Source organism: Syngnathus leptorhynchus, chromosome 4 (assembly GCF_054491065.1).
Source record: "Syngnathus leptorhynchus isolate UIUO chromosome 4, UIUO_Slep, whole genome shotgun sequence".
NCBI classification, from domain to species: domain Eukaryota; kingdom Metazoa; phylum Chordata; class Actinopteri; order Syngnathiformes; family Syngnathidae; genus Syngnathus; species Syngnathus leptorhynchus.
The window spans coordinates 16,650,795-16,667,329 of record NC_141198.1 but is presented as its reverse complement, the minus strand read 5'-3'; the positions used below and the strand labels follow the sequence as shown (position 1 = coordinate 16,667,329).

The 16,535-nt window shown below is 40.7% G+C and overlaps 5 protein-coding genes across 12 annotated transcripts in view; 1 reads left to right on the top strand and 4 right to left on the bottom strand.

Annotated features, from left to right (window-relative positions):
* LOC147058530 (uncharacterized) overlaps positions 1-8,194 on the bottom strand; it is a 52,291-nt gene extending 44,097 nt beyond the window's left edge. For 5 of the 6 annotated variants that reach the window (XM_085910974.1, XM_085910978.1, XM_085910973.1 and 2 more), the window contains exons 1-3: positions 7,306-8,194; positions 7,008-7,210; positions 759-835 (exon numbers count right to left, since the gene is read on the bottom strand). The gene's annotated coding sequence lies outside the window, so the exon portion shown is untranslated. The remainder of the gene's footprint in view (positions 1-758; positions 836-7,007; positions 7,211-7,305) is intronic. The other variant, XM_085910976.1, reaches the window with a different exon arrangement.
* The window catches only part of LOC147058529 (uncharacterized), a 32,053-nt gene extending 23,416 nt beyond the window's left edge, over positions 1-8,637 (top strand). The window contains exons 34-60 of the mRNA XM_085910969.1: positions 115-168; positions 242-295; positions 1,257-1,364; positions 1,443-1,496; positions 1,638-1,745; positions 1,840-1,893; positions 2,723-2,776; positions 3,459-3,515; positions 3,764-3,817; positions 3,930-3,983; positions 4,061-4,114; positions 4,229-4,282; positions 4,789-4,896; positions 4,961-5,068; positions 5,173-5,280; positions 5,355-5,408; positions 5,473-5,535; positions 5,748-5,801; positions 5,880-5,915; positions 6,238-6,255; positions 6,349-6,384; positions 6,460-6,486; positions 6,576-6,641; positions 6,820-6,991; positions 7,080-7,189; positions 7,313-7,531; positions 7,719-8,637. Of these exons, the coding sequence (XP_085767095.1) occupies positions 115-168; positions 242-295; positions 1,257-1,364; positions 1,443-1,496; positions 1,638-1,745; positions 1,840-1,893; positions 2,723-2,776; positions 3,459-3,515; positions 3,764-3,817; positions 3,930-3,983; positions 4,061-4,114; positions 4,229-4,282; positions 4,789-4,896; positions 4,961-5,068; positions 5,173-5,280; positions 5,355-5,408; positions 5,473-5,535; positions 5,748-5,801; positions 5,880-5,915; positions 6,238-6,255; positions 6,349-6,384; positions 6,460-6,486; positions 6,576-6,641; positions 6,820-6,991; positions 7,080-7,189; positions 7,313-7,531; positions 7,719-7,865 (2,085 nt within the window). The 3' untranslated portion in view covers positions 7,866-8,637. The remainder of the gene's footprint in view (positions 1-114; positions 169-241; positions 296-1,256; positions 1,365-1,442; positions 1,497-1,637; positions 1,746-1,839; positions 1,894-2,722; positions 2,777-3,458; positions 3,516-3,763; positions 3,818-3,929; positions 3,984-4,060; positions 4,115-4,228; positions 4,283-4,788; positions 4,897-4,960; positions 5,069-5,172; positions 5,281-5,354; positions 5,409-5,472; positions 5,536-5,747; positions 5,802-5,879; positions 5,916-6,237; positions 6,256-6,348; positions 6,385-6,459; positions 6,487-6,575; positions 6,642-6,819; positions 6,992-7,079; positions 7,190-7,312; positions 7,532-7,718) is intronic.
* LOC147058528 (uncharacterized) lies at positions 8,262-10,994 on the bottom strand. 3 transcript variants are annotated; one of them, XM_085910990.1, is made up of 9 exons: positions 10,968-10,994; positions 10,342-10,515; positions 10,101-10,279; positions 9,942-10,035; positions 9,679-9,748; positions 9,562-9,598; positions 9,424-9,487; positions 8,803-8,991; positions 8,262-8,376 (listed from the first exon to the last, which is right to left on the bottom strand). In XM_085910990.1, exons 1-8 carry the CDS (start codon positions 10,989-10,991, stop codon positions 8,833-8,835), a joined length of 801 nt encoding a protein of 266 aa, XP_085767116.1. In that variant the 5' UTR covers positions 10,992-10,994; the 3' UTR covers positions 8,262-8,376; positions 8,803-8,832. The 3 variants fall into 3 exon arrangements, with proteins under 3 accessions (XP_085767116.1, XP_085767113.1, XP_085767114.1); XM_085910987.1 differs by lacking the exon at positions 10,968-10,994 and having other exon boundaries at positions 10,342-10,545; XM_085910988.1 differs by lacking the exons at positions 8,262-8,376; positions 10,968-10,994 and having other exon boundaries at positions 8,658-8,991; positions 10,342-10,545.
* Positions 10,995-11,355: 361 nt separating this feature from the next.
* LOC147058527 (uncharacterized) lies at positions 11,356-13,616 on the bottom strand. The gene is made up of 8 exons (XM_085910986.1): positions 13,523-13,616; positions 12,732-12,905; positions 12,477-12,655; positions 12,314-12,407; positions 12,129-12,198; positions 11,995-12,031; positions 11,858-11,921; positions 11,356-11,765 (listed from the first exon to the last, which is right to left on the bottom strand). The coding sequence occupies exons 1-8, from the start codon at positions 13,547-13,549 to the stop codon at positions 11,601-11,603; spliced, it is 810 nt and encodes a 269-aa protein (XP_085767112.1). The 5' UTR covers positions 13,550-13,616; the 3' UTR covers positions 11,356-11,600.
* Positions 13,617-14,754: 1,138 nt separating this feature from the next.
* ppil3 (peptidylprolyl isomerase (cyclophilin)-like 3) lies at positions 14,755-16,161 on the bottom strand. The gene is made up of 6 exons (XM_085910991.1): positions 16,145-16,161; positions 15,934-16,008; positions 15,620-15,713; positions 15,458-15,525; positions 15,112-15,230; positions 14,755-14,982 (listed from the first exon to the last, which is right to left on the bottom strand). Exons 3-6 carry the CDS (start codon positions 15,642-15,644, stop codon positions 14,856-14,858), a joined length of 339 nt encoding a protein of 112 aa, XP_085767117.1. The 5' UTR covers positions 15,645-15,713; positions 15,934-16,008; positions 16,145-16,161; the 3' UTR covers positions 14,755-14,855.
* Between the last annotated feature and the right edge of the window lie 374 nt (positions 16,162-16,535).

Here is a 16,535-nt window from a genome sequence, read left to right as displayed (position 1 = left end):
TGAGTGTAATAATGCTCAGAGTGGTATTAAAATAAGAAATATGTTATTGCGGATGTAGTTTGTAGCGAATACAAAGTTATTATTTTTATGAAGTTGTTTTTTTTTTATTCCCAGGGTGACATTGGCCCATCTGGCAACATAGGAGAGCAAGGCCTGATTGGCCAGAGAGTGAGTATCATCTATATTACAGAGTAAAAATATGTAAGTAACTTATTACAATGATTAATATTTTGCCTCTAAGGGTGAGCAAGGCATCGATGGTGAGGCTGGATCTAATGGACCTGATGGAGTTAAGGTAAAGGGAATAATGGAACATACAACAGTAACTTCAACCTCTGTTTATGTTGATCTAAATGTTAACTAAACACTTTCAGCAAGAATTCATTCAGTCCAAGAAATATGTAAAAGAGAACCGAATGAACCCAATTCCAGTTGAATCTTACCGCTAGCTTACTGTCATTAAAAGTGAGACAGACGTACAGTATGCGCGAGTTCTTGGAAAGGCACTGTGGCAGAAACACACAATGAGACTCATTTAAAAGCTATCGTGGCTGGAAAGTATTGCAAAAAAAAAAAAATGGAACACTACGGAGGATTATACAACTAAAAGATTGCCAAATGACACCAAGTCAAACAAATAGAATTAAGAGATTCATTTTTGGCTCGGCGTTGGACAGTACACACAACATATTTTTGTCAAGCGAGTGAGTGTACATGAAATCATCTGTGTAGCTTTTGGATGTAAAACTGCAGCTCACCGGGGGGATTTGCAGCATTAGCTGTTCACTGTTGGGAGGAATAAAAGCCGCTTCTTGTATCACTTCATTCTTCCATTCTGGTCAAAGATAAATGGAAAGTCAGCAAGTTTTGTCCTTTTGCAGTCATGTGTATCTCCATCAAATCTTCCAGAAGGTATTAAAAGACTATTAAGTAGGTGTCACAAAAAAAAAAAGCAGCTACAATATCACTCTGTATAGTCTTCTCAACGTAACTCCTTCACAAACTAACAAACATATATCAACCAACCAACTTCTTTTCTGTTTTATTACATTTCGATTTGTGAAAATAAGTTGAAAAAATATATATAACCAGGGGACTTTCACGCCCTGTGTGTGTTAAAGCGATTTCTTGTCATGACTGTATGTACGTTCTCATCTGCTCTGCTTGTTTGTTTTGTTATTATCAAGCATGACTATCCTCCTGGGTCCCATAAATCGATTATAAATTCTTCCATTTATACAATGATCTCTTTTCAGGGTGAGAAAGGAGATGCCGGCGCAGAGGGCGCCAAGGGAGACAAGGGTGAATTAGGACAGAAAGGAGAGGACGGACCCAGCGGGCCTCCCGGACTGTCGGGGGTGAGAGTAAGTATCGATTGGATTGGCTTGATCAAATAAAACGTCTTGTTTTTTGTCCACTTAAAATCATTCTACTTTTAAAAGGGTCAAGAGGGTAAACCGGGAACAATTGGCGAGAGTGGAAAAGCAGGAGGCAAGGTTTGTCCAGCCGTCACCTTCCCCATTTAAGTCAATTTACTGTCCCCGTAGGAGTGATTGGACACTTCTAAATAAAGAGGTTCAGCTCTGCCATTGGAAATTGCAGTTTGACATACCCGCTTATTGACCGCCTCTCGCCAGGGGACCAAAGGACACCAAGGTTACCTGGGTGTAAGCGGGCCAATGGGCGAGCAGGGAGCGCCAGGATTCGTTGGACTGAAGGGAGCGAGAGGGACCATAGGCCCAGTGGTAAAACATCTGTTAGCTTTTAAAACCTCCATTGGACTGACAGACTTAATTGGATTTTGGTAAAGGTGGCCTAAATGTGGATTTATTTCCCCAGGGTGCTCCTGGAAGAATGGGCCAGATGGGAGAGCCGGGAATACCGGGCTATGAGGTGTGGAATGATAGCATTTTCAGAAGAAATCCCCTCCAGTAAGGTGATAAAACAATCACCCCAAGAGTAGGATTTTGTTAGATTTCTATTAGTGCCACTGAGAAAAAAAACATTGTTCTGCTTTGTGAACGTCACAGTGAGGATGAAAAGATTCCAGGTCTTCAGTTTGTGACCATACAGAATGAAATAATCCATTGGACTGTTATGGTCTCCACTTACAGTTTTGCAGAGTATCGAAAGATTTAAGGACTGAAATCTAAAGACAATGGAGAATATTTTTGGATACAGTGCAGGATTATACACGGGAAAATTAGCATGAAACATTAGCATATCACAGCAGCACATAATCTACACAAATTGCATACTGAGCAAAATGAAACATAATTACAATGTTATTAATTATCTCATTGGCATTTTTAAAACCGTCAAATGGTATGTTTAAAGATGAGATGTCATTTTTTATCGTAGTTAAACTTTCATGACCTTTTGGAAAAACTAATTTCAGATTTTTAGGCTCCGCAGACTAAATAGTGTGTTTATAATAAAGAATAAATGAGATGTAATCTGATCCAGACAGTGTAAAATAGAACTAGATTAACTATTTTTAGGGTACCCATTAAAATGATCACCCCAGAAAATTACATCGAAAAAAATATTCACCCTAGTGCGATAATCATGCTGTGTAATCAGCATTGCTAGGTGATTTAGAATTTTATGGGAGTAAAAGCAAATTTTTTGTGATTATATTTTTTTCACTCATTGATTTTATGGAGTAAATGAAGCAAAGGTTTAGCTTCCTCCGAGTAATGGAGTGCGCCTCTCGTTGTAGGGTCACAAAGGACTGCAAGGCTCACAAGGACCACCAGGACCAAAAGGTGAAAAGGTACATTGGGACAAGATTTGTTCCGCACCCATTTCACTTTCCAACTGTTGTTGGTTCTCGATGATTGGGGCACATCTAATTCACTTTGTGCCGTTTCACTCTGCAATCAGCCGAGTAACTGGACTCTTTTAGTCACGATTGAAAGAATACAAACATTTCTGTTTGTTTATTGGATAGGATGTGGCACAACACAATAAATCAGATTAAAAAAAAAAATTTATTGTTTTGCAGGGGAGGGGGGGTTGGAGCCATCTGGACGTCCATTGTTTGTTGTATTGTTAGAAAATAATAGCAATTCTTGTTTACTAATCAAAATCATTCTACCACATCGATGAACTGATTCAACTTCCAAACTAAAACATGTAATTGATTTGATACAAACATACATATGATTTGAGAGGTTTCCATAGCCTTTCACCATTGGTCATTATTTTTTTTATTTTTTTTTTTTAATCCTGTTCTAGTCATTTTATGAATAATTTCATTTGACACATGCCGAACACATGACTGATAAAATTCTTTACGCGTCTGTTATTGTGTAATCCGTGTAATAAAGTCATTTTATCACTTTGAAAGGATGAAACCACCTGTCCTATGAAATGGACAACGTTTACGGCATTCTTTGAAAGAAATGGTTAGCCTTCAGGGGTAAATCTTGATTTCTTTCTGTTTTGCTTTTCAGGGTGGACACGGGGAGGACAGCAAGATAGAAGGCCCCCCTGGTCGCCAAGGTGACAGAGTGAGTTCCTATTGTGAAAAGTTCCTCTTGGGAGAGAGATGAGGCGAGCTGAAAACGTCACACAATCCCGTCGTTGAGGACGGTTTGTACAAAGGGATACGTTTTTGAGGCAATGAATTATTTAGTGTCTGCGGTTTGTTTGGGGGAGTAGGTGAGGCCGTATCAGTTTTACGTTCTCTCGCTGGGGGGGCGGGGGGATGCTTTGCTCACCGTGCCACATTTAAAATTGTTTTTATCTCTATGTGCAGGGTCCTCCCGGTAACAGAGGTGAAAGAGGAGAAGCCGGTGACCCCGGACACGTTGTAAGTGAATTTAAAACAACTTCATTCCCTACTTGTGTTTCTTGGCAGTTATAGAGCCAACGGTTTGAAGAAAAGTTCTTCGTAACGTAATGTACAAAATGACATTTTGCAGGGTCCAGTAGGCGTTAATGGAGAGAGAGGTAAAGTTGGTGCCCAAGGACTTCCTGTAAGTACCCCATTGGTTTGATTTAAAGCCACACTGAGCTTTGACGTTACTTTTTCAAACCGTAATGGTCATTTCAGGGACACCCTGGGCCCAGAGGAGAACAAGGAGCGAAAGGATCCAAAGGTGAACAAGTAAGGACTTATCTCAAAGTAATGCTGACGAGTGAAGGCGGTGTGTTGCTCGATTTGAAAAATCTAACATGCACTCATGTTTGTGTTATGGAACATTAACTCTCTGTACTCCAGGGTCAGAAAGGAAAGTCTGGACTGAGAGGAACATCTGGGACCAAAGGACCACCGGTGAGTTAAATGCATGTACATCCAACGTTATCGTCAAGTTCGGCTACAATCTGTTCTGTGACGTTGGTCAAAATGGGATTCAGTTCTCTTTGAGATCTTTTGGATTTGGAATCATTCGTTACACAGCAAAAACTGGCAATGCTTATTTCTTAAAACTTGACTCACATATGGAACGCTCTTCCTTTTTACAAGTAAGAAGAACATTGTAGCTAACCAGCCAGCAGCTAGCATGATCAGCTAACGTAGCCATCCTTAATGTAGAATCATTCAGTTCTCTTAAACACTACAGTACTCAAACTCACAAAACGGTTACAGATCATACACATTTTAGTTAAAGAAAGCCAAAAGGAATGTGGGACAAAAAGAAGTAGAAACTTGGCAAAATAAAAGCAGTAACAGCTAAGCAAGTCTTATCAGAAACTAAAATGTCACCTATCCAGCCATCATTTCTGACTAACACTTGCGCCACAAAAGTAGTTCTTTGAGTATTTATTGTTTTTGTCAAGGGTCCCGAGGGGCCCCCTGGCCAACGAGGTGTTACAGGAAGGGAGGGTCTAGAGGGACTTCATGGAATGGATGGATGGCCTGGTACAGATGGAAGCAAAGGCACCAAGGTCAGAAGTGCTGCTTGATTAATAACTCCGATTAGGGGGACACCATTTTTATATTTACATTCAGGGGGAGCAGGGAGAAGATGGACAGTTGGGCCTCACGGGGAAACCTGGGGCACAGGGTCAAAGTGGTGAGACGGGTCTCCCTGGATCTCAAGGTTCTTTTGGATCAAAAGTAAGACATATTTTATTGGCTAAAGAATGAAATATCTCTCGGATGGTACCGGTGCGTTTGAGAACCTTTGAGACGCATTTACGGTATGTTTTTATGGCCTTCAGGGTGAAAGGGGTCTCTCGGGCCAAACTGGACCGGCAGGAATGAGGGGGACCCTCGGCAGTGTGGGATTGATGGGAAACCAGGGAGCGAAGGGCTCAAAAGGGCAACCAGTGAGCAGAAATACCATATTTAGCATGAAAGCTTATTTTGAAATAATTGTACAACCCATCCTGTACTATTTTAGGGGGACTTTGGTGAACGAGGGTTTGCAGGGGTCCTAGGTCTTCCTGGACCAAAGGTAGGATTCCCCCAAGAGCCAAACATTGTTTTGATATTTTGATAGATTACTAGTCTCTCTCTAGGGACCCCAAGGAGACATGGGCCCTGCTGGGATACAGGGCCCAAAAGGACCAAGGGGACTGATGGTAAATAAATCTGGATATTCTTTCCAATTTTAACCCAGAACACAACTCTGTGTGGTATTACCATACGTATCGTAATTTAACAACGACTACCGTACGATATAACCCTGTATCGTTGATATCGTTATTTTGATGATAGCTCTGATGGCTCAGGTCTGGAGCCATCGGTTGAGGACCACTGCTCTAAATCTCTCAAACCTGTCCTTGCTTTCCAGGGTACAGACGGAGCTCTGGGCCCCGTTGGCATCATCGGCCCCAGCGGCCATCCTGTACGTATCTCTAGAACACATTTCGCCTGACAGTTTTATGGTCCTTGGAGTGACCCCCCCTGCTTTCTCTCTTGTCAGGGACTACAAGGTGACAAAGGAAGTCAGGGGGACGTGGTGCGTGACAAACTTTTGACAAATTTCTTTCTGTCTGAGCTGTGAGTGCTGGATTGCATGCCGAGTGTGGAGGCTACGCTATACCGGTCTCTAAAGCCCTTTGGCACTTTCTTATGAAATGCGACAATGAAATTCTTGAGCTCATAACCAATCCATTTAAGAGCGGCATTGATATGCTTTATGTATTGTCCACACCTAAAAGTGCAGTCATGATGAGAAGGGAGAAATAGCTCAGAACTGCTTTGTAAAAAAGGTATTATTTCTAATTGTGTTTTTCTGGAATTGTCTGCCTTGAAGTATTGATCTATTTCATCTTTGACAGGGCTTACCAGGACCAAGGGTAAGTAATAATAAATCTTCTCAGTGCTCGTCAAAGTATGCCCAGAATACACATGAATATTTGAAAGCCTAATGTGTTAATGGGATTTTTCAGGGATCTCCTGGTCCACGTGGTCCACCGGGACCTCCAGTAAGTTCACTTTACATACATAACTTATTGGATGTTATGCAATTCATTAATACGCCACAATTTTGTTTTCCTTAGGGCCGCACCAGTTCTACTTTTCCTCTTGTATGTAGATTTTTTTTTTTAGAATGGCAAATTCAGAATATGTTCCAAACTATCTATGATGGTTTGATGTCTCGGTTTTATTTTTGCAGACAAACGAGGCACTCGGCGCTTCTTTTCAAGTCTTCATTGATTCGCATGCACCACTAAGACCACAGGTGAGTTCTGACTGAAACAAAGCCTGAGAGGTTTTTAAAAATTGACATTTAAGAATCACATAGCATTTACATTCAATTTGAACTAATCCATTGGAAACCATTTAAATCCCAACCGTTTTCCAAATACATGAACCGAAACTGAAAAGTCCAAATAACAAATGCTGTGGTCTGTTTGAAGCTGAACTACCACAATGTGGACCTTCCCATGCTGGACCAGGGAACAGAGATCTTCAGGACTTTGGAGCATCTCAACGCTCTCATCCAAAGTCTGAAGAACCCACTGGGGCAGCGCAACAATCCAGCCCGCATCTGCCGAGACCTCCACAACTGTGAGCAAAGGATGTATGACGGTAGGGTCACAAATACCTGGACAGATGGTCTCGCTGGTGCAGTTTTTTTTCTTCCCCCGATCTTCATAGTCTCCTGCTGCTTTTCCAGGCACATACTGGATCGACCCAAATCTGGGCTGTGATGCTGACACTATCGAGGTCACATGCAACTTCACTGCTGGAGGACAGACTTGCTTGAAACCTGTCACCGTCTCCAAGGTTGGTTCAATAAATGCGGACCTACACGTCAATACATGAGCAGTTGTTTTTTTTCCTGGCTCAAACTGATGCAGTTGCACAATATGGGAATCCAATCAAGAAATTTGCTGATTTACCTTCCAGGTGGAGATGGGGGTCGGTCGCATCCAGATGAACTTCATCCATCTTTTGAGTAGCGAGGCTGTGCAACACATTACGGTCCATTGCCTCAACACGCCGGTTTGGGCAGCGGGACCTTCATTGCAATACTACGGCCGGGCCGTGAGCTTTAAGACCTGGACGGGGGAGAAGATCCGAGCGGGCGATCTTCTGGAACCGCTTGTACTTAGAGACGACTGCTGGGTATGTGCACCTGTTCAATTCAAACATCAAAGTCAAAATCATTTTTGATTGTGCGGTTGCGTTCATCGTTAACTTCCAATGCAGTTCTGACACATTTCTGCAAAGCCGCATTTTTAGATCAGACAGAATGTGAAGATGCGCTTTTCATTGGACCGTGACAAAATCTATTTTTTGACACACTTCCCAGATCAAGGACGGCCGCTGGCGTCAGACCCACTTTGTGTTTCAGACTCAGGAGCCAAATTTACTCCCCATAGTGGAAGTATCCAACTTACCGACCACAGAACCCGGATCACGTTATCACCTCGAGGTTGGACCTGTTTGCTTCTTATAAAGCTCAGTAAAAAGGGGGGAACCCTCCTGAGTGGGGTGACCTGACGGACAGTTGTGGACTGCAAGGTACCCCGATTACTCTCCAGAAATTATGCTTGGACTGCAGGAACATTTAAGACTTCTGGCACTGATCCGCCTTTGGAATAAAATGGACTATGTTTCCTCTCCAGTGACTTGCTACCAAGCTTTGAATTGCCAGGATGGAAGGAAAGACCAAGAACATTTCATTGTTTTGGTTCTGGTTGTACAGAAATAATGACGATACATTTATAAATGCGCTAATGTATTATTTATAACTGTATGTACTGTATATTGTAATATAAAGTGCAATAGATGTTACGGTGTGCATCATATCAGTCATTCAGATATTTTCACACGGGCACGTGTGAAGATACTACCTCGTACGGCACAGCTACTCTGGCTGGCCACAACATTAGGGACACTTGCAGACTCTAATGAGTTGATGAAAATTCAGCTTTCAGTAGAGCACACTCCGATGAATCAATCAAAACCTAATAAAAACAGAATTTGTTTTTGTAAAGGCAAATAATGTTACATAGTAAATCAAAATGCATACACTTAATTCTTGTCTCATAAAATGAATTATAGGATAAAATACATCAAACCACACTCGGATATAGATTGTGTAATTGGTTGATTAAATTGAATTACAATTAGAAAACACATTAAAAATAGATAATGGGTTATTTCACGTTAGAGTATGCAAGTGTACCTAACCTGGTGCTGCAACTGCTCTGTACTCCACAGGAATACTTCACAAAATATGCAAGCTGGCCACATTTTGTTCAATAAATTTTTATTTTGTAAAGCTACAGTTATCATTTCTATATTTTGCACCAATCAAAATGTTCTTTTGAATTTGGAATAACTCAGCTATTTACACTTGTGAAGGAAACAAAACGCAGAAGTAGGCTTACTTTCTTATCTCTTAATTATACAATGAAGTTTTAACGTGGGCACATAGCATGGCGACCGCCATCAATGGGAAGGTTGACTCCGGTAATGAAAGTAGCTGCGTCCGATGCCAGGAAGGCGATGCTGTGGGCCACTTCGTCCACTTCGCCCGGTCGGCCAAGTGCGTGAGTCTGTTTACACTTTTCTAGGAACTGAAAGGAGAAACAAAAGACCGGAACAACTGAGATTTTTTGTTTTTTTTGAATTTTGCATTTAATTACGATTTTTTTTAAGTCATTGTTTCCTTCTCTCAAAGATCATATGTACTGTAAATGTACTCAACTTCCCAAGTTAAATGCAACTGAACTGTAGCGATTCCTTCATGTACCACTAGAAGGCACTCACAAGTCCAGATAAATTCCTTACAATTCTTCATTTCTGATTTATCGTAAATAATGGAAAGTGAATTAGTGTAAAATTACATTAAGCACCATATCATGAAACAAAATCAAACAATTAATTTAACATGATTTCTCAGGAGGAATTTTGGAAAGATGGACAAAAATTGAATTTAGATTTATTTTTGTCATGTTCAGTATGACTGTAGGCCATTTGTGCTTTTATAAACATGCTGCTGTCTTTACCTTAGCATACTGCTCTTCATCCAGTCCTGCCCTCTTGTGCACTTCTGTGACAATCACACCAGGACTGTGGTATTAAAACACACATGCTAGTTTAAAAAGCGTCCCCTGCAACAATTTGAACGTGGTCATTGAACGTACCACACCGAGTTGACTCGAACTTGCTTCGACGCCAGTTCTGAAATCAAAAAGACTTTGGTAATTGCCCTTTTTTGTGTGCATGGAGGGGAGCATTGTTAGATAAAACTGCTGACTCACCCAGCGCGACACAGCGAGTGAATTGATCAATGGCTGACTTGGACATACAATAGGCCAGGACGCCAGGGAACTACAATGACAATAGACTTGCAAAGATTGTACCAGAACGTTTATCCCTGGCATTTGAACAAGGGTGTGAAGACTTTTTAGATCCACTATAAAACCTTTTTTTAAACATGTTGTATACCTTGAGTAGTACAAGTATGATGAGCATACATCATTATTTCATTCCCTGAGATCATAAAGATGTCGATTTTACGTACCGATCTCTGTCCATTGACGCTGGATACGTTGACGATGGAGCCTTTGGTCTTGACCAGGTGAGGCACGCAGAGTTGGGTCATCTGGTACACAGATCTAGAAAGCAAATATCACCGACTACAGTGTGTACAGCGTGAGTGTGTTTTCACGGCGATACCCACCTGACGTTGATGTTCATAACTCTGTCGTACGTCGCCAAGTCCGACGTTTCGATGCCGCCCATGGCCAGGATGCCGGCGCTGTTCACCAAGACGTCCAGTCGGCCGAAGCGCGCGATGACGTCATCCACCGTCCTCTTCACCGCGTCCTCGTCCGTCAGGTCGCCAGGTAAAAGTAAGGGCTGCGCAAAATATGAGTCGCTAGCTACGTTTCGAGAATTTCATAACCGGCAAACATCAATACCTCAGTTCCTCCACCACACTCGGCACACTCCTTGGCTACTTTCTTCAGACTCTCCACATTTCTGCCATTGAGAGCCAGAACAGCTCCAAGTTTAGCAAACAGGACGGCCGTACCTGCGCCGATACCTGAGCTGGCACCGGTGATCAGGGTCACTTTTCCCTTCAGGGAAGACACCTGAAACAAACATAACACAGTTGTATTCATGAGAATATGAGAGTATTTAATTCAGTGTCCCTAAAATCAGCAACTACGAAGAAGAGTTGAGATGTCTCAATGAAGAATCAGTCTGTCGGCTTTATACTGGCCCAGAATGTGCATTTGAATTAAAATGAGTTTGTAACTAATTGATAAAATCAAAATAAATATAAAAAGATTTAAGCTTCTAATGAAACCATTTGAGAATTCTGTTTTTTTTAAATAATTAATAAAAACAGAAAAACACATTACAAACGCAATAGTATAGTAATAAAAGAAAGTTTATATCATTTTAAATGTGAGTGACAATCCTCGTATTATGAAGTTCGGTGTCATATCTATTTAGACCTGTTTGTTCTATTCTATTCTACTTTAGAATAAACTCTGTGGCCCGTTAATACAAGAAGCAACAGACACAAAGAGTAACTTACTTTGTATGCATCGTCTGAGGCCATTTGAGAATTCAGTCAGATAAATTCAACTTGTATTGTACACGACGTAGTCTTACTTCATCCACAAGCAGAGCGACGAACACTTTTCCGGGTGGTGCTCAGGCTCGACCTGTGATTGGTTTAAATCCAGTGACGTAATCAATTGTCCAAATTTGACTTCTCATCAAATGCTGCACATTGTATATACTAAATAGATGATATTAATGATGAAAAACATCATCATTAAAAATAGGTGATTAATAAAATGTAAAAAACACATCATTGGGACATTTTTAAAGGCTCACCTGAGGCATTTTTGGCTTGAACTTGCGACGTGGCCTGGAGAAATTTTAATTATGTTCGAGTGATAGACAAACAAACACAAATCGGTGGTTTCTTTTTTTATTTCATTTTAATACCAAACTATCGAAGATTTTGCATGATGGCAGACATCAGACACAGCACTAGCACGCACTTTATGATAGGGATGGACCAGAATGGATGGCAACATTAAGTATATTGTCTTTTGCTCATTTATCCCATATGCTTTGAGTTCTAATAAAAATCCTTGGATTTGCATAATTGCATGGTGTTATTATTATGATTATTATGACTATGATGATTATTATACTGTTAAGGTCTTCCTGGACGATGGAGACAGTAGCCCCCATCGACGGAGAGGTTGATTCCGGTGATGAAACTTGCAGCATCTGATGCCAGGAAGGCGATGCAGCGTGCCACCTCGTCCACTTCGCCCACTCGGCCAAGTGCGTGACGGTGCTTGCACGCTTCATAAAACTGGGAAAAAAAAAATATAGAGTGAAACCCCTGACAATGTGACACAGGTTGGCCCATCCATGTGTTTCAACCCTTAGTGGCAATGTCTTTACCTTCACAGTCTCCTCATCATCCATTCCTGCGCTCTTGAACACCTCTGTGACGATCACACCAGGGCTTCAAAAATAAAACAAACGCTGATTTAAAAAAATGTCCCCTTCAACTATTTGGATGTGGTTATTGAACGTACCAAACAGAGTTGACTCGAACTTGGTTTGGAGCCAGTTCTGAATATAAAAGAATATCGAGTCAAATATTATTATAATTATTTTTTTTTTGGGTGCATTAGAAGAAGATCACCGTTAGATAACAGTACAGACTCACCCACAGCAAGACAGCAAGTGAAATGGTTAATGGCAGACTTGGACATGCAATAAGCCAGAGCACTATCCGACTGTAATGAAAACAAACAGTTTTCAAGAAGAAGTGACCAAAAGTAAGATCAAATTGAAATATTGAACAAATTTGGGATCCTAGTTTGTGATGCGTTACAGATTCCCAGCCCATACCGATGTCTGACCAGCGACGCTGGATACGTTGACAATGCAGCCTTTGGTCTTGATCAGTTGAGGTACACAGAGTTGGGTCAGATGGTACACAGATCTAGAAAGCAAGTAGGAACTTTCCTCAACGATAAAACCGATGGAAGTACATCTCCATGACGACGCCCACCTGACATTGACGTTCATGATTCTGTCGTACGTCGCCAAGTCTGACGTCTGGATGCCGCCAAAGGCCAGGATGCCGGCGTTGTTCACCAGGACGTCCAGTTGGCCAAAACGCACGATGACATCCTCAACCATCTTTTTCACCGTGTCCTCGTCCGTCAGGTCACCTGGCATAAGTAAGGGCTGTGCCGTTGTGTAGATGCGTAAGTAACGACTTTTAAAGACCAAAGAGACGACTGTAGATGGACACCATTGATACCTCAGTTCCTCCACCAGACTCTGCACACTCCTTGGCCACTTTCTTCAGATTTTCCACATTTCTGCCATTGAGAATCAGAACAGCTCCAAGTTTAGCAAACAGGATGGCCGTACCTGCGCCGATACCTGAGCTAGCACCGGTGATCAGGGTCACTTTTCCCTTCAGGGAAGACACCTGAAATGGGGAATTCCAAAGAAATATTTAACTTGCAAACTATGGAATGAAGTTTTAACAATGGAAAAATAAAACCAAAAAAAAAGTAGTAGTAGAATCCAATATGTATATGATCTTTATTTTTTAATGCAACATCAGATCCAGTAAAAGCTTGTAATTCCAAATCGGTCGAGTTTGGGCCTAGACTCGATTAATATTGTGATAATGTCGGGACAATTTGTTTTGTGAGGTTTGATTCCAGTCAAATATGTACATTTGAGAGGACCATTATTTTGAAATGCAAAATCAGATCTCTGAATGTTAAGAAACTTCCTGTGTGGGATTAAACTTCTCAGAATGTCGTTTGAGGACAAAGTTCATGTTTTTGCAGCCCGAAGGCTGATGCACATTTTGTAAATGCAGGAATTTATGTCCAAATATTTGTATTCATGCAAGCGACAGGTATTAGGAGTTTGTTTAGCCAGGGTGACGCTGCCTTTTTTTATTTAACTCCCTTTTTCTCAGCATGTGCCTACTTTACAATAAACTTTATAATCAAATAAATAATAAAATATAATAATAAAATTGGAGACGCAGATCAGAAAATACAAATGGGTGAATTCATAGGAGAAACTTACTTTTAAATCATCAGATGAGGTTGACATTTCTGTTAATTTGCGTCGTCAGCTGCCAAGCACTTGGGTTCAAGGAGAATGTTTGCGACATACTTTCCCCCCCCTGTAATAAATAGAACCTTACTCAGATTGGGTGGAGCTTAGCTTTTTTCCCCCTTTTCATGTCAAACTTAAACGGACAAATGCATGACAGCAAACAAAAAAAAAAAAGCATGGTAGAATACAAAAGCTGTAGATAATTGAAAATAATGTTTTATGTTTCCGGCTGGGGAGGTGGTTAGGTGTCACCCATGCTGACGATGGCTATCTAGATTCTCGTGGACCAATTCACCATGAGGGAACTGCAGTGGAATACCCTCCTGGAGGACACTGCCAGGACAATCGAAGGCACCTCCGACAGCTCTTGGCTTTGGCCTGGGCATCCACTTTTTGGTTTCCATATGATGTATTTTGTGCCCTCTTTGCATCCATTGCAGCCTGGTGATCCTGAAAGGGGGATCCTTCCATCTGTGGTCCCTTCTCAAGGTTTCTCATTTTTCCCCTTGTAGGGTTTTTTTGAGTTTTTCCTTGCCCTTTTGGGAGCCTAAGATCAGGGGATGCTTTGAGAATTATTGTCAATTGATTGTCTATGTGAAGCCCTTTGAGACTGCTTGTGATTTAGGGCTATACAAATAAACTTGACTTGACTTGTAACACAACACCAATGTTGATATCAACTTTAAATTTACAATATTTCTTTCTTGTTGGGAGATGGGGTTCATAAATCACACATTTGTGTGTAAAAAGTAACTGCTAATAGTTGTGGAAAGTTTAAAAAGTGATTTTGAGGTAGACCTTGAATGGCCTCTGTCTGGAGCGCTGTCTCTGCTTTTGATGATGACAGTCTTTATTTGTACAGTATGTCTTTGTAATAGACACTTTAAGCATTTTGCGATCCATAAACAAACCCATCATAAAACTCAAGCTATCCACCTTTAAAACTTCCAGTGAAGGATGACTTCATAGAATGTGTACTCTGTATTGTTTGGCTCCCTCTCAGCTGCGACCCGAATGAGACAAAAATGGATGTTATGCTCACATTGGAAATGGTTGAGAAGTTTTTTAGGGCCGTTGTGGTCAAGTCGTGCTTGTAGCTGTGATTTCTTTAGCTGCACTGACATCAAAAACGTTTTTTTTTTTACAGTAACAAAGTATCTGCACTGTTTAACTTCCAAACACTTAACAACAATGGCAAATAAAAGTAATCATGTCATTTATTTAAAAAAAAACATGGTCAAATACTGGTTTCTTATACTAAACAATGAAATTTTCACAATTTGCACTTTGGAGATTTTTTCTATCCAGCAAAAGGGTTGGCGTGAATGGTGACATCTTTAATTCGACTTTCAGTCAACGGTTGGAACGTCTTTTCATGCACGGGCAGTTTTTCAAGCTCATCCAGTGCTTCCAAGCCATCGATAATCCTAGAAAGCAAAGTGAAAAACAAAATCCACAATGTGACTTACTTCTAATATAGATTAAGAGGCAGTTTACATCGAGATATCACACATTTCTCAGCAAAATTTGCATTTGCCATTCTGTATAGTACGTACTTTCCAAACACCGTATACTTCATGTCCAGATGAGGCTGTTTGGCGTAGGTGAAGAAAAACTGGGAGCCATTTGTATTCGGACCATTGTTTGCCATGGAGACCACTCCTCGGACATTATGCTGAAAGAAAGACGAAAAAACCCAAAAGCGGATTTGAAAAAAAATACATATCATCAAAAGAAAACAAACCAACATAGACAGTAAAGTATGGTAAAAAGAAAAATGTCAGGACATCTGAACTGTTAAAAGTTCATCCTGATGCTGGCTGAAATAAGGTCTGCTGAGGTATGAGGAAAATTACTGAGCAAATTTGGGTCAAAATTGTAAAAAAATAGCGGGGTACTTACTTTTAAATGTTCACTGAACTCATCTTCGAACTTGCGCCCCCATATGCTTGTTCCTCCTTTGCCAGTGCCTGTGGGAATTTGCATCCAAATGGAGGGAAGGGGGAAAAAAAAAAAAAGTCACACAAATGACATTGTAAACAATAATTGAATGTCGTTTTCTACCTGTTGGGTCTCCCGTTTGCACCATGAAGCCTTTAATGTTTCGGTGAAAGATGCATCCTTTGTAGAAGCCACTGGCACAAAGGGCGAGGAAGTTCTAAAATGACAAGCAGTGACGATCTGGTGAGGCACGGACTCCTCTGGAAAAGAACTTCCTGCCTCATAATCCCAATAAACCCTTCAATTTATACATCTAATGGTGTCAATTAAACCTGACAACTCTCACACTTGGCCTTCAACGTTCTTCAGTAGAAACACAGCTAAAAAAAAAAATCAATTCTCTCCTTTCTTTAGTCTATGTCATTCTCAAAACTTACCTCACACGTTTTTGGTGCGCGTTCACAAAATATTTCAATTTTGATGTCCCCTAAATCTGTGTGAAGGGTCACTGCCTGCACACATACACACGCCACAAAACCAAAACAGACATCAAATCAATCAGTTCGACCAACGAGTTAAGAACGAAACAGTAATGATTTGTAAATAAAACACATTTAAAACATCAAGATATATACGCCTCTATGATACATTTGGATGCTGCTTCGTCGTCTTAAATTAGAAACAAAAAGTTACCATTTTAAACGCTGTGATAGTGCGTGAATGAGTGGGCGAACGAAACAAGTCCGTGTGGATGCATTACTCAGCGGATAATAGTTCCGAGACAACCTCGTTTCCGTCCCAACATAGGACTTTTCGATTTTAGTAATAGTCATTTTAAAAAAGTTGATTGAAAATTGTTGAAAGATAGTATTTGGGTAATTAATGTTAACCCAATAGTTCTGCTTTTACTGCATTTTCTATTTAGGCCCAACTTACACTGGGGTTTTTATATTGGGGGGAAAAAGTCAAGTAAGTGGATTTAATCAATCATAACCTTGTTCTTAGGTTTAACACCATCAATAAATATGATTCTCATGTC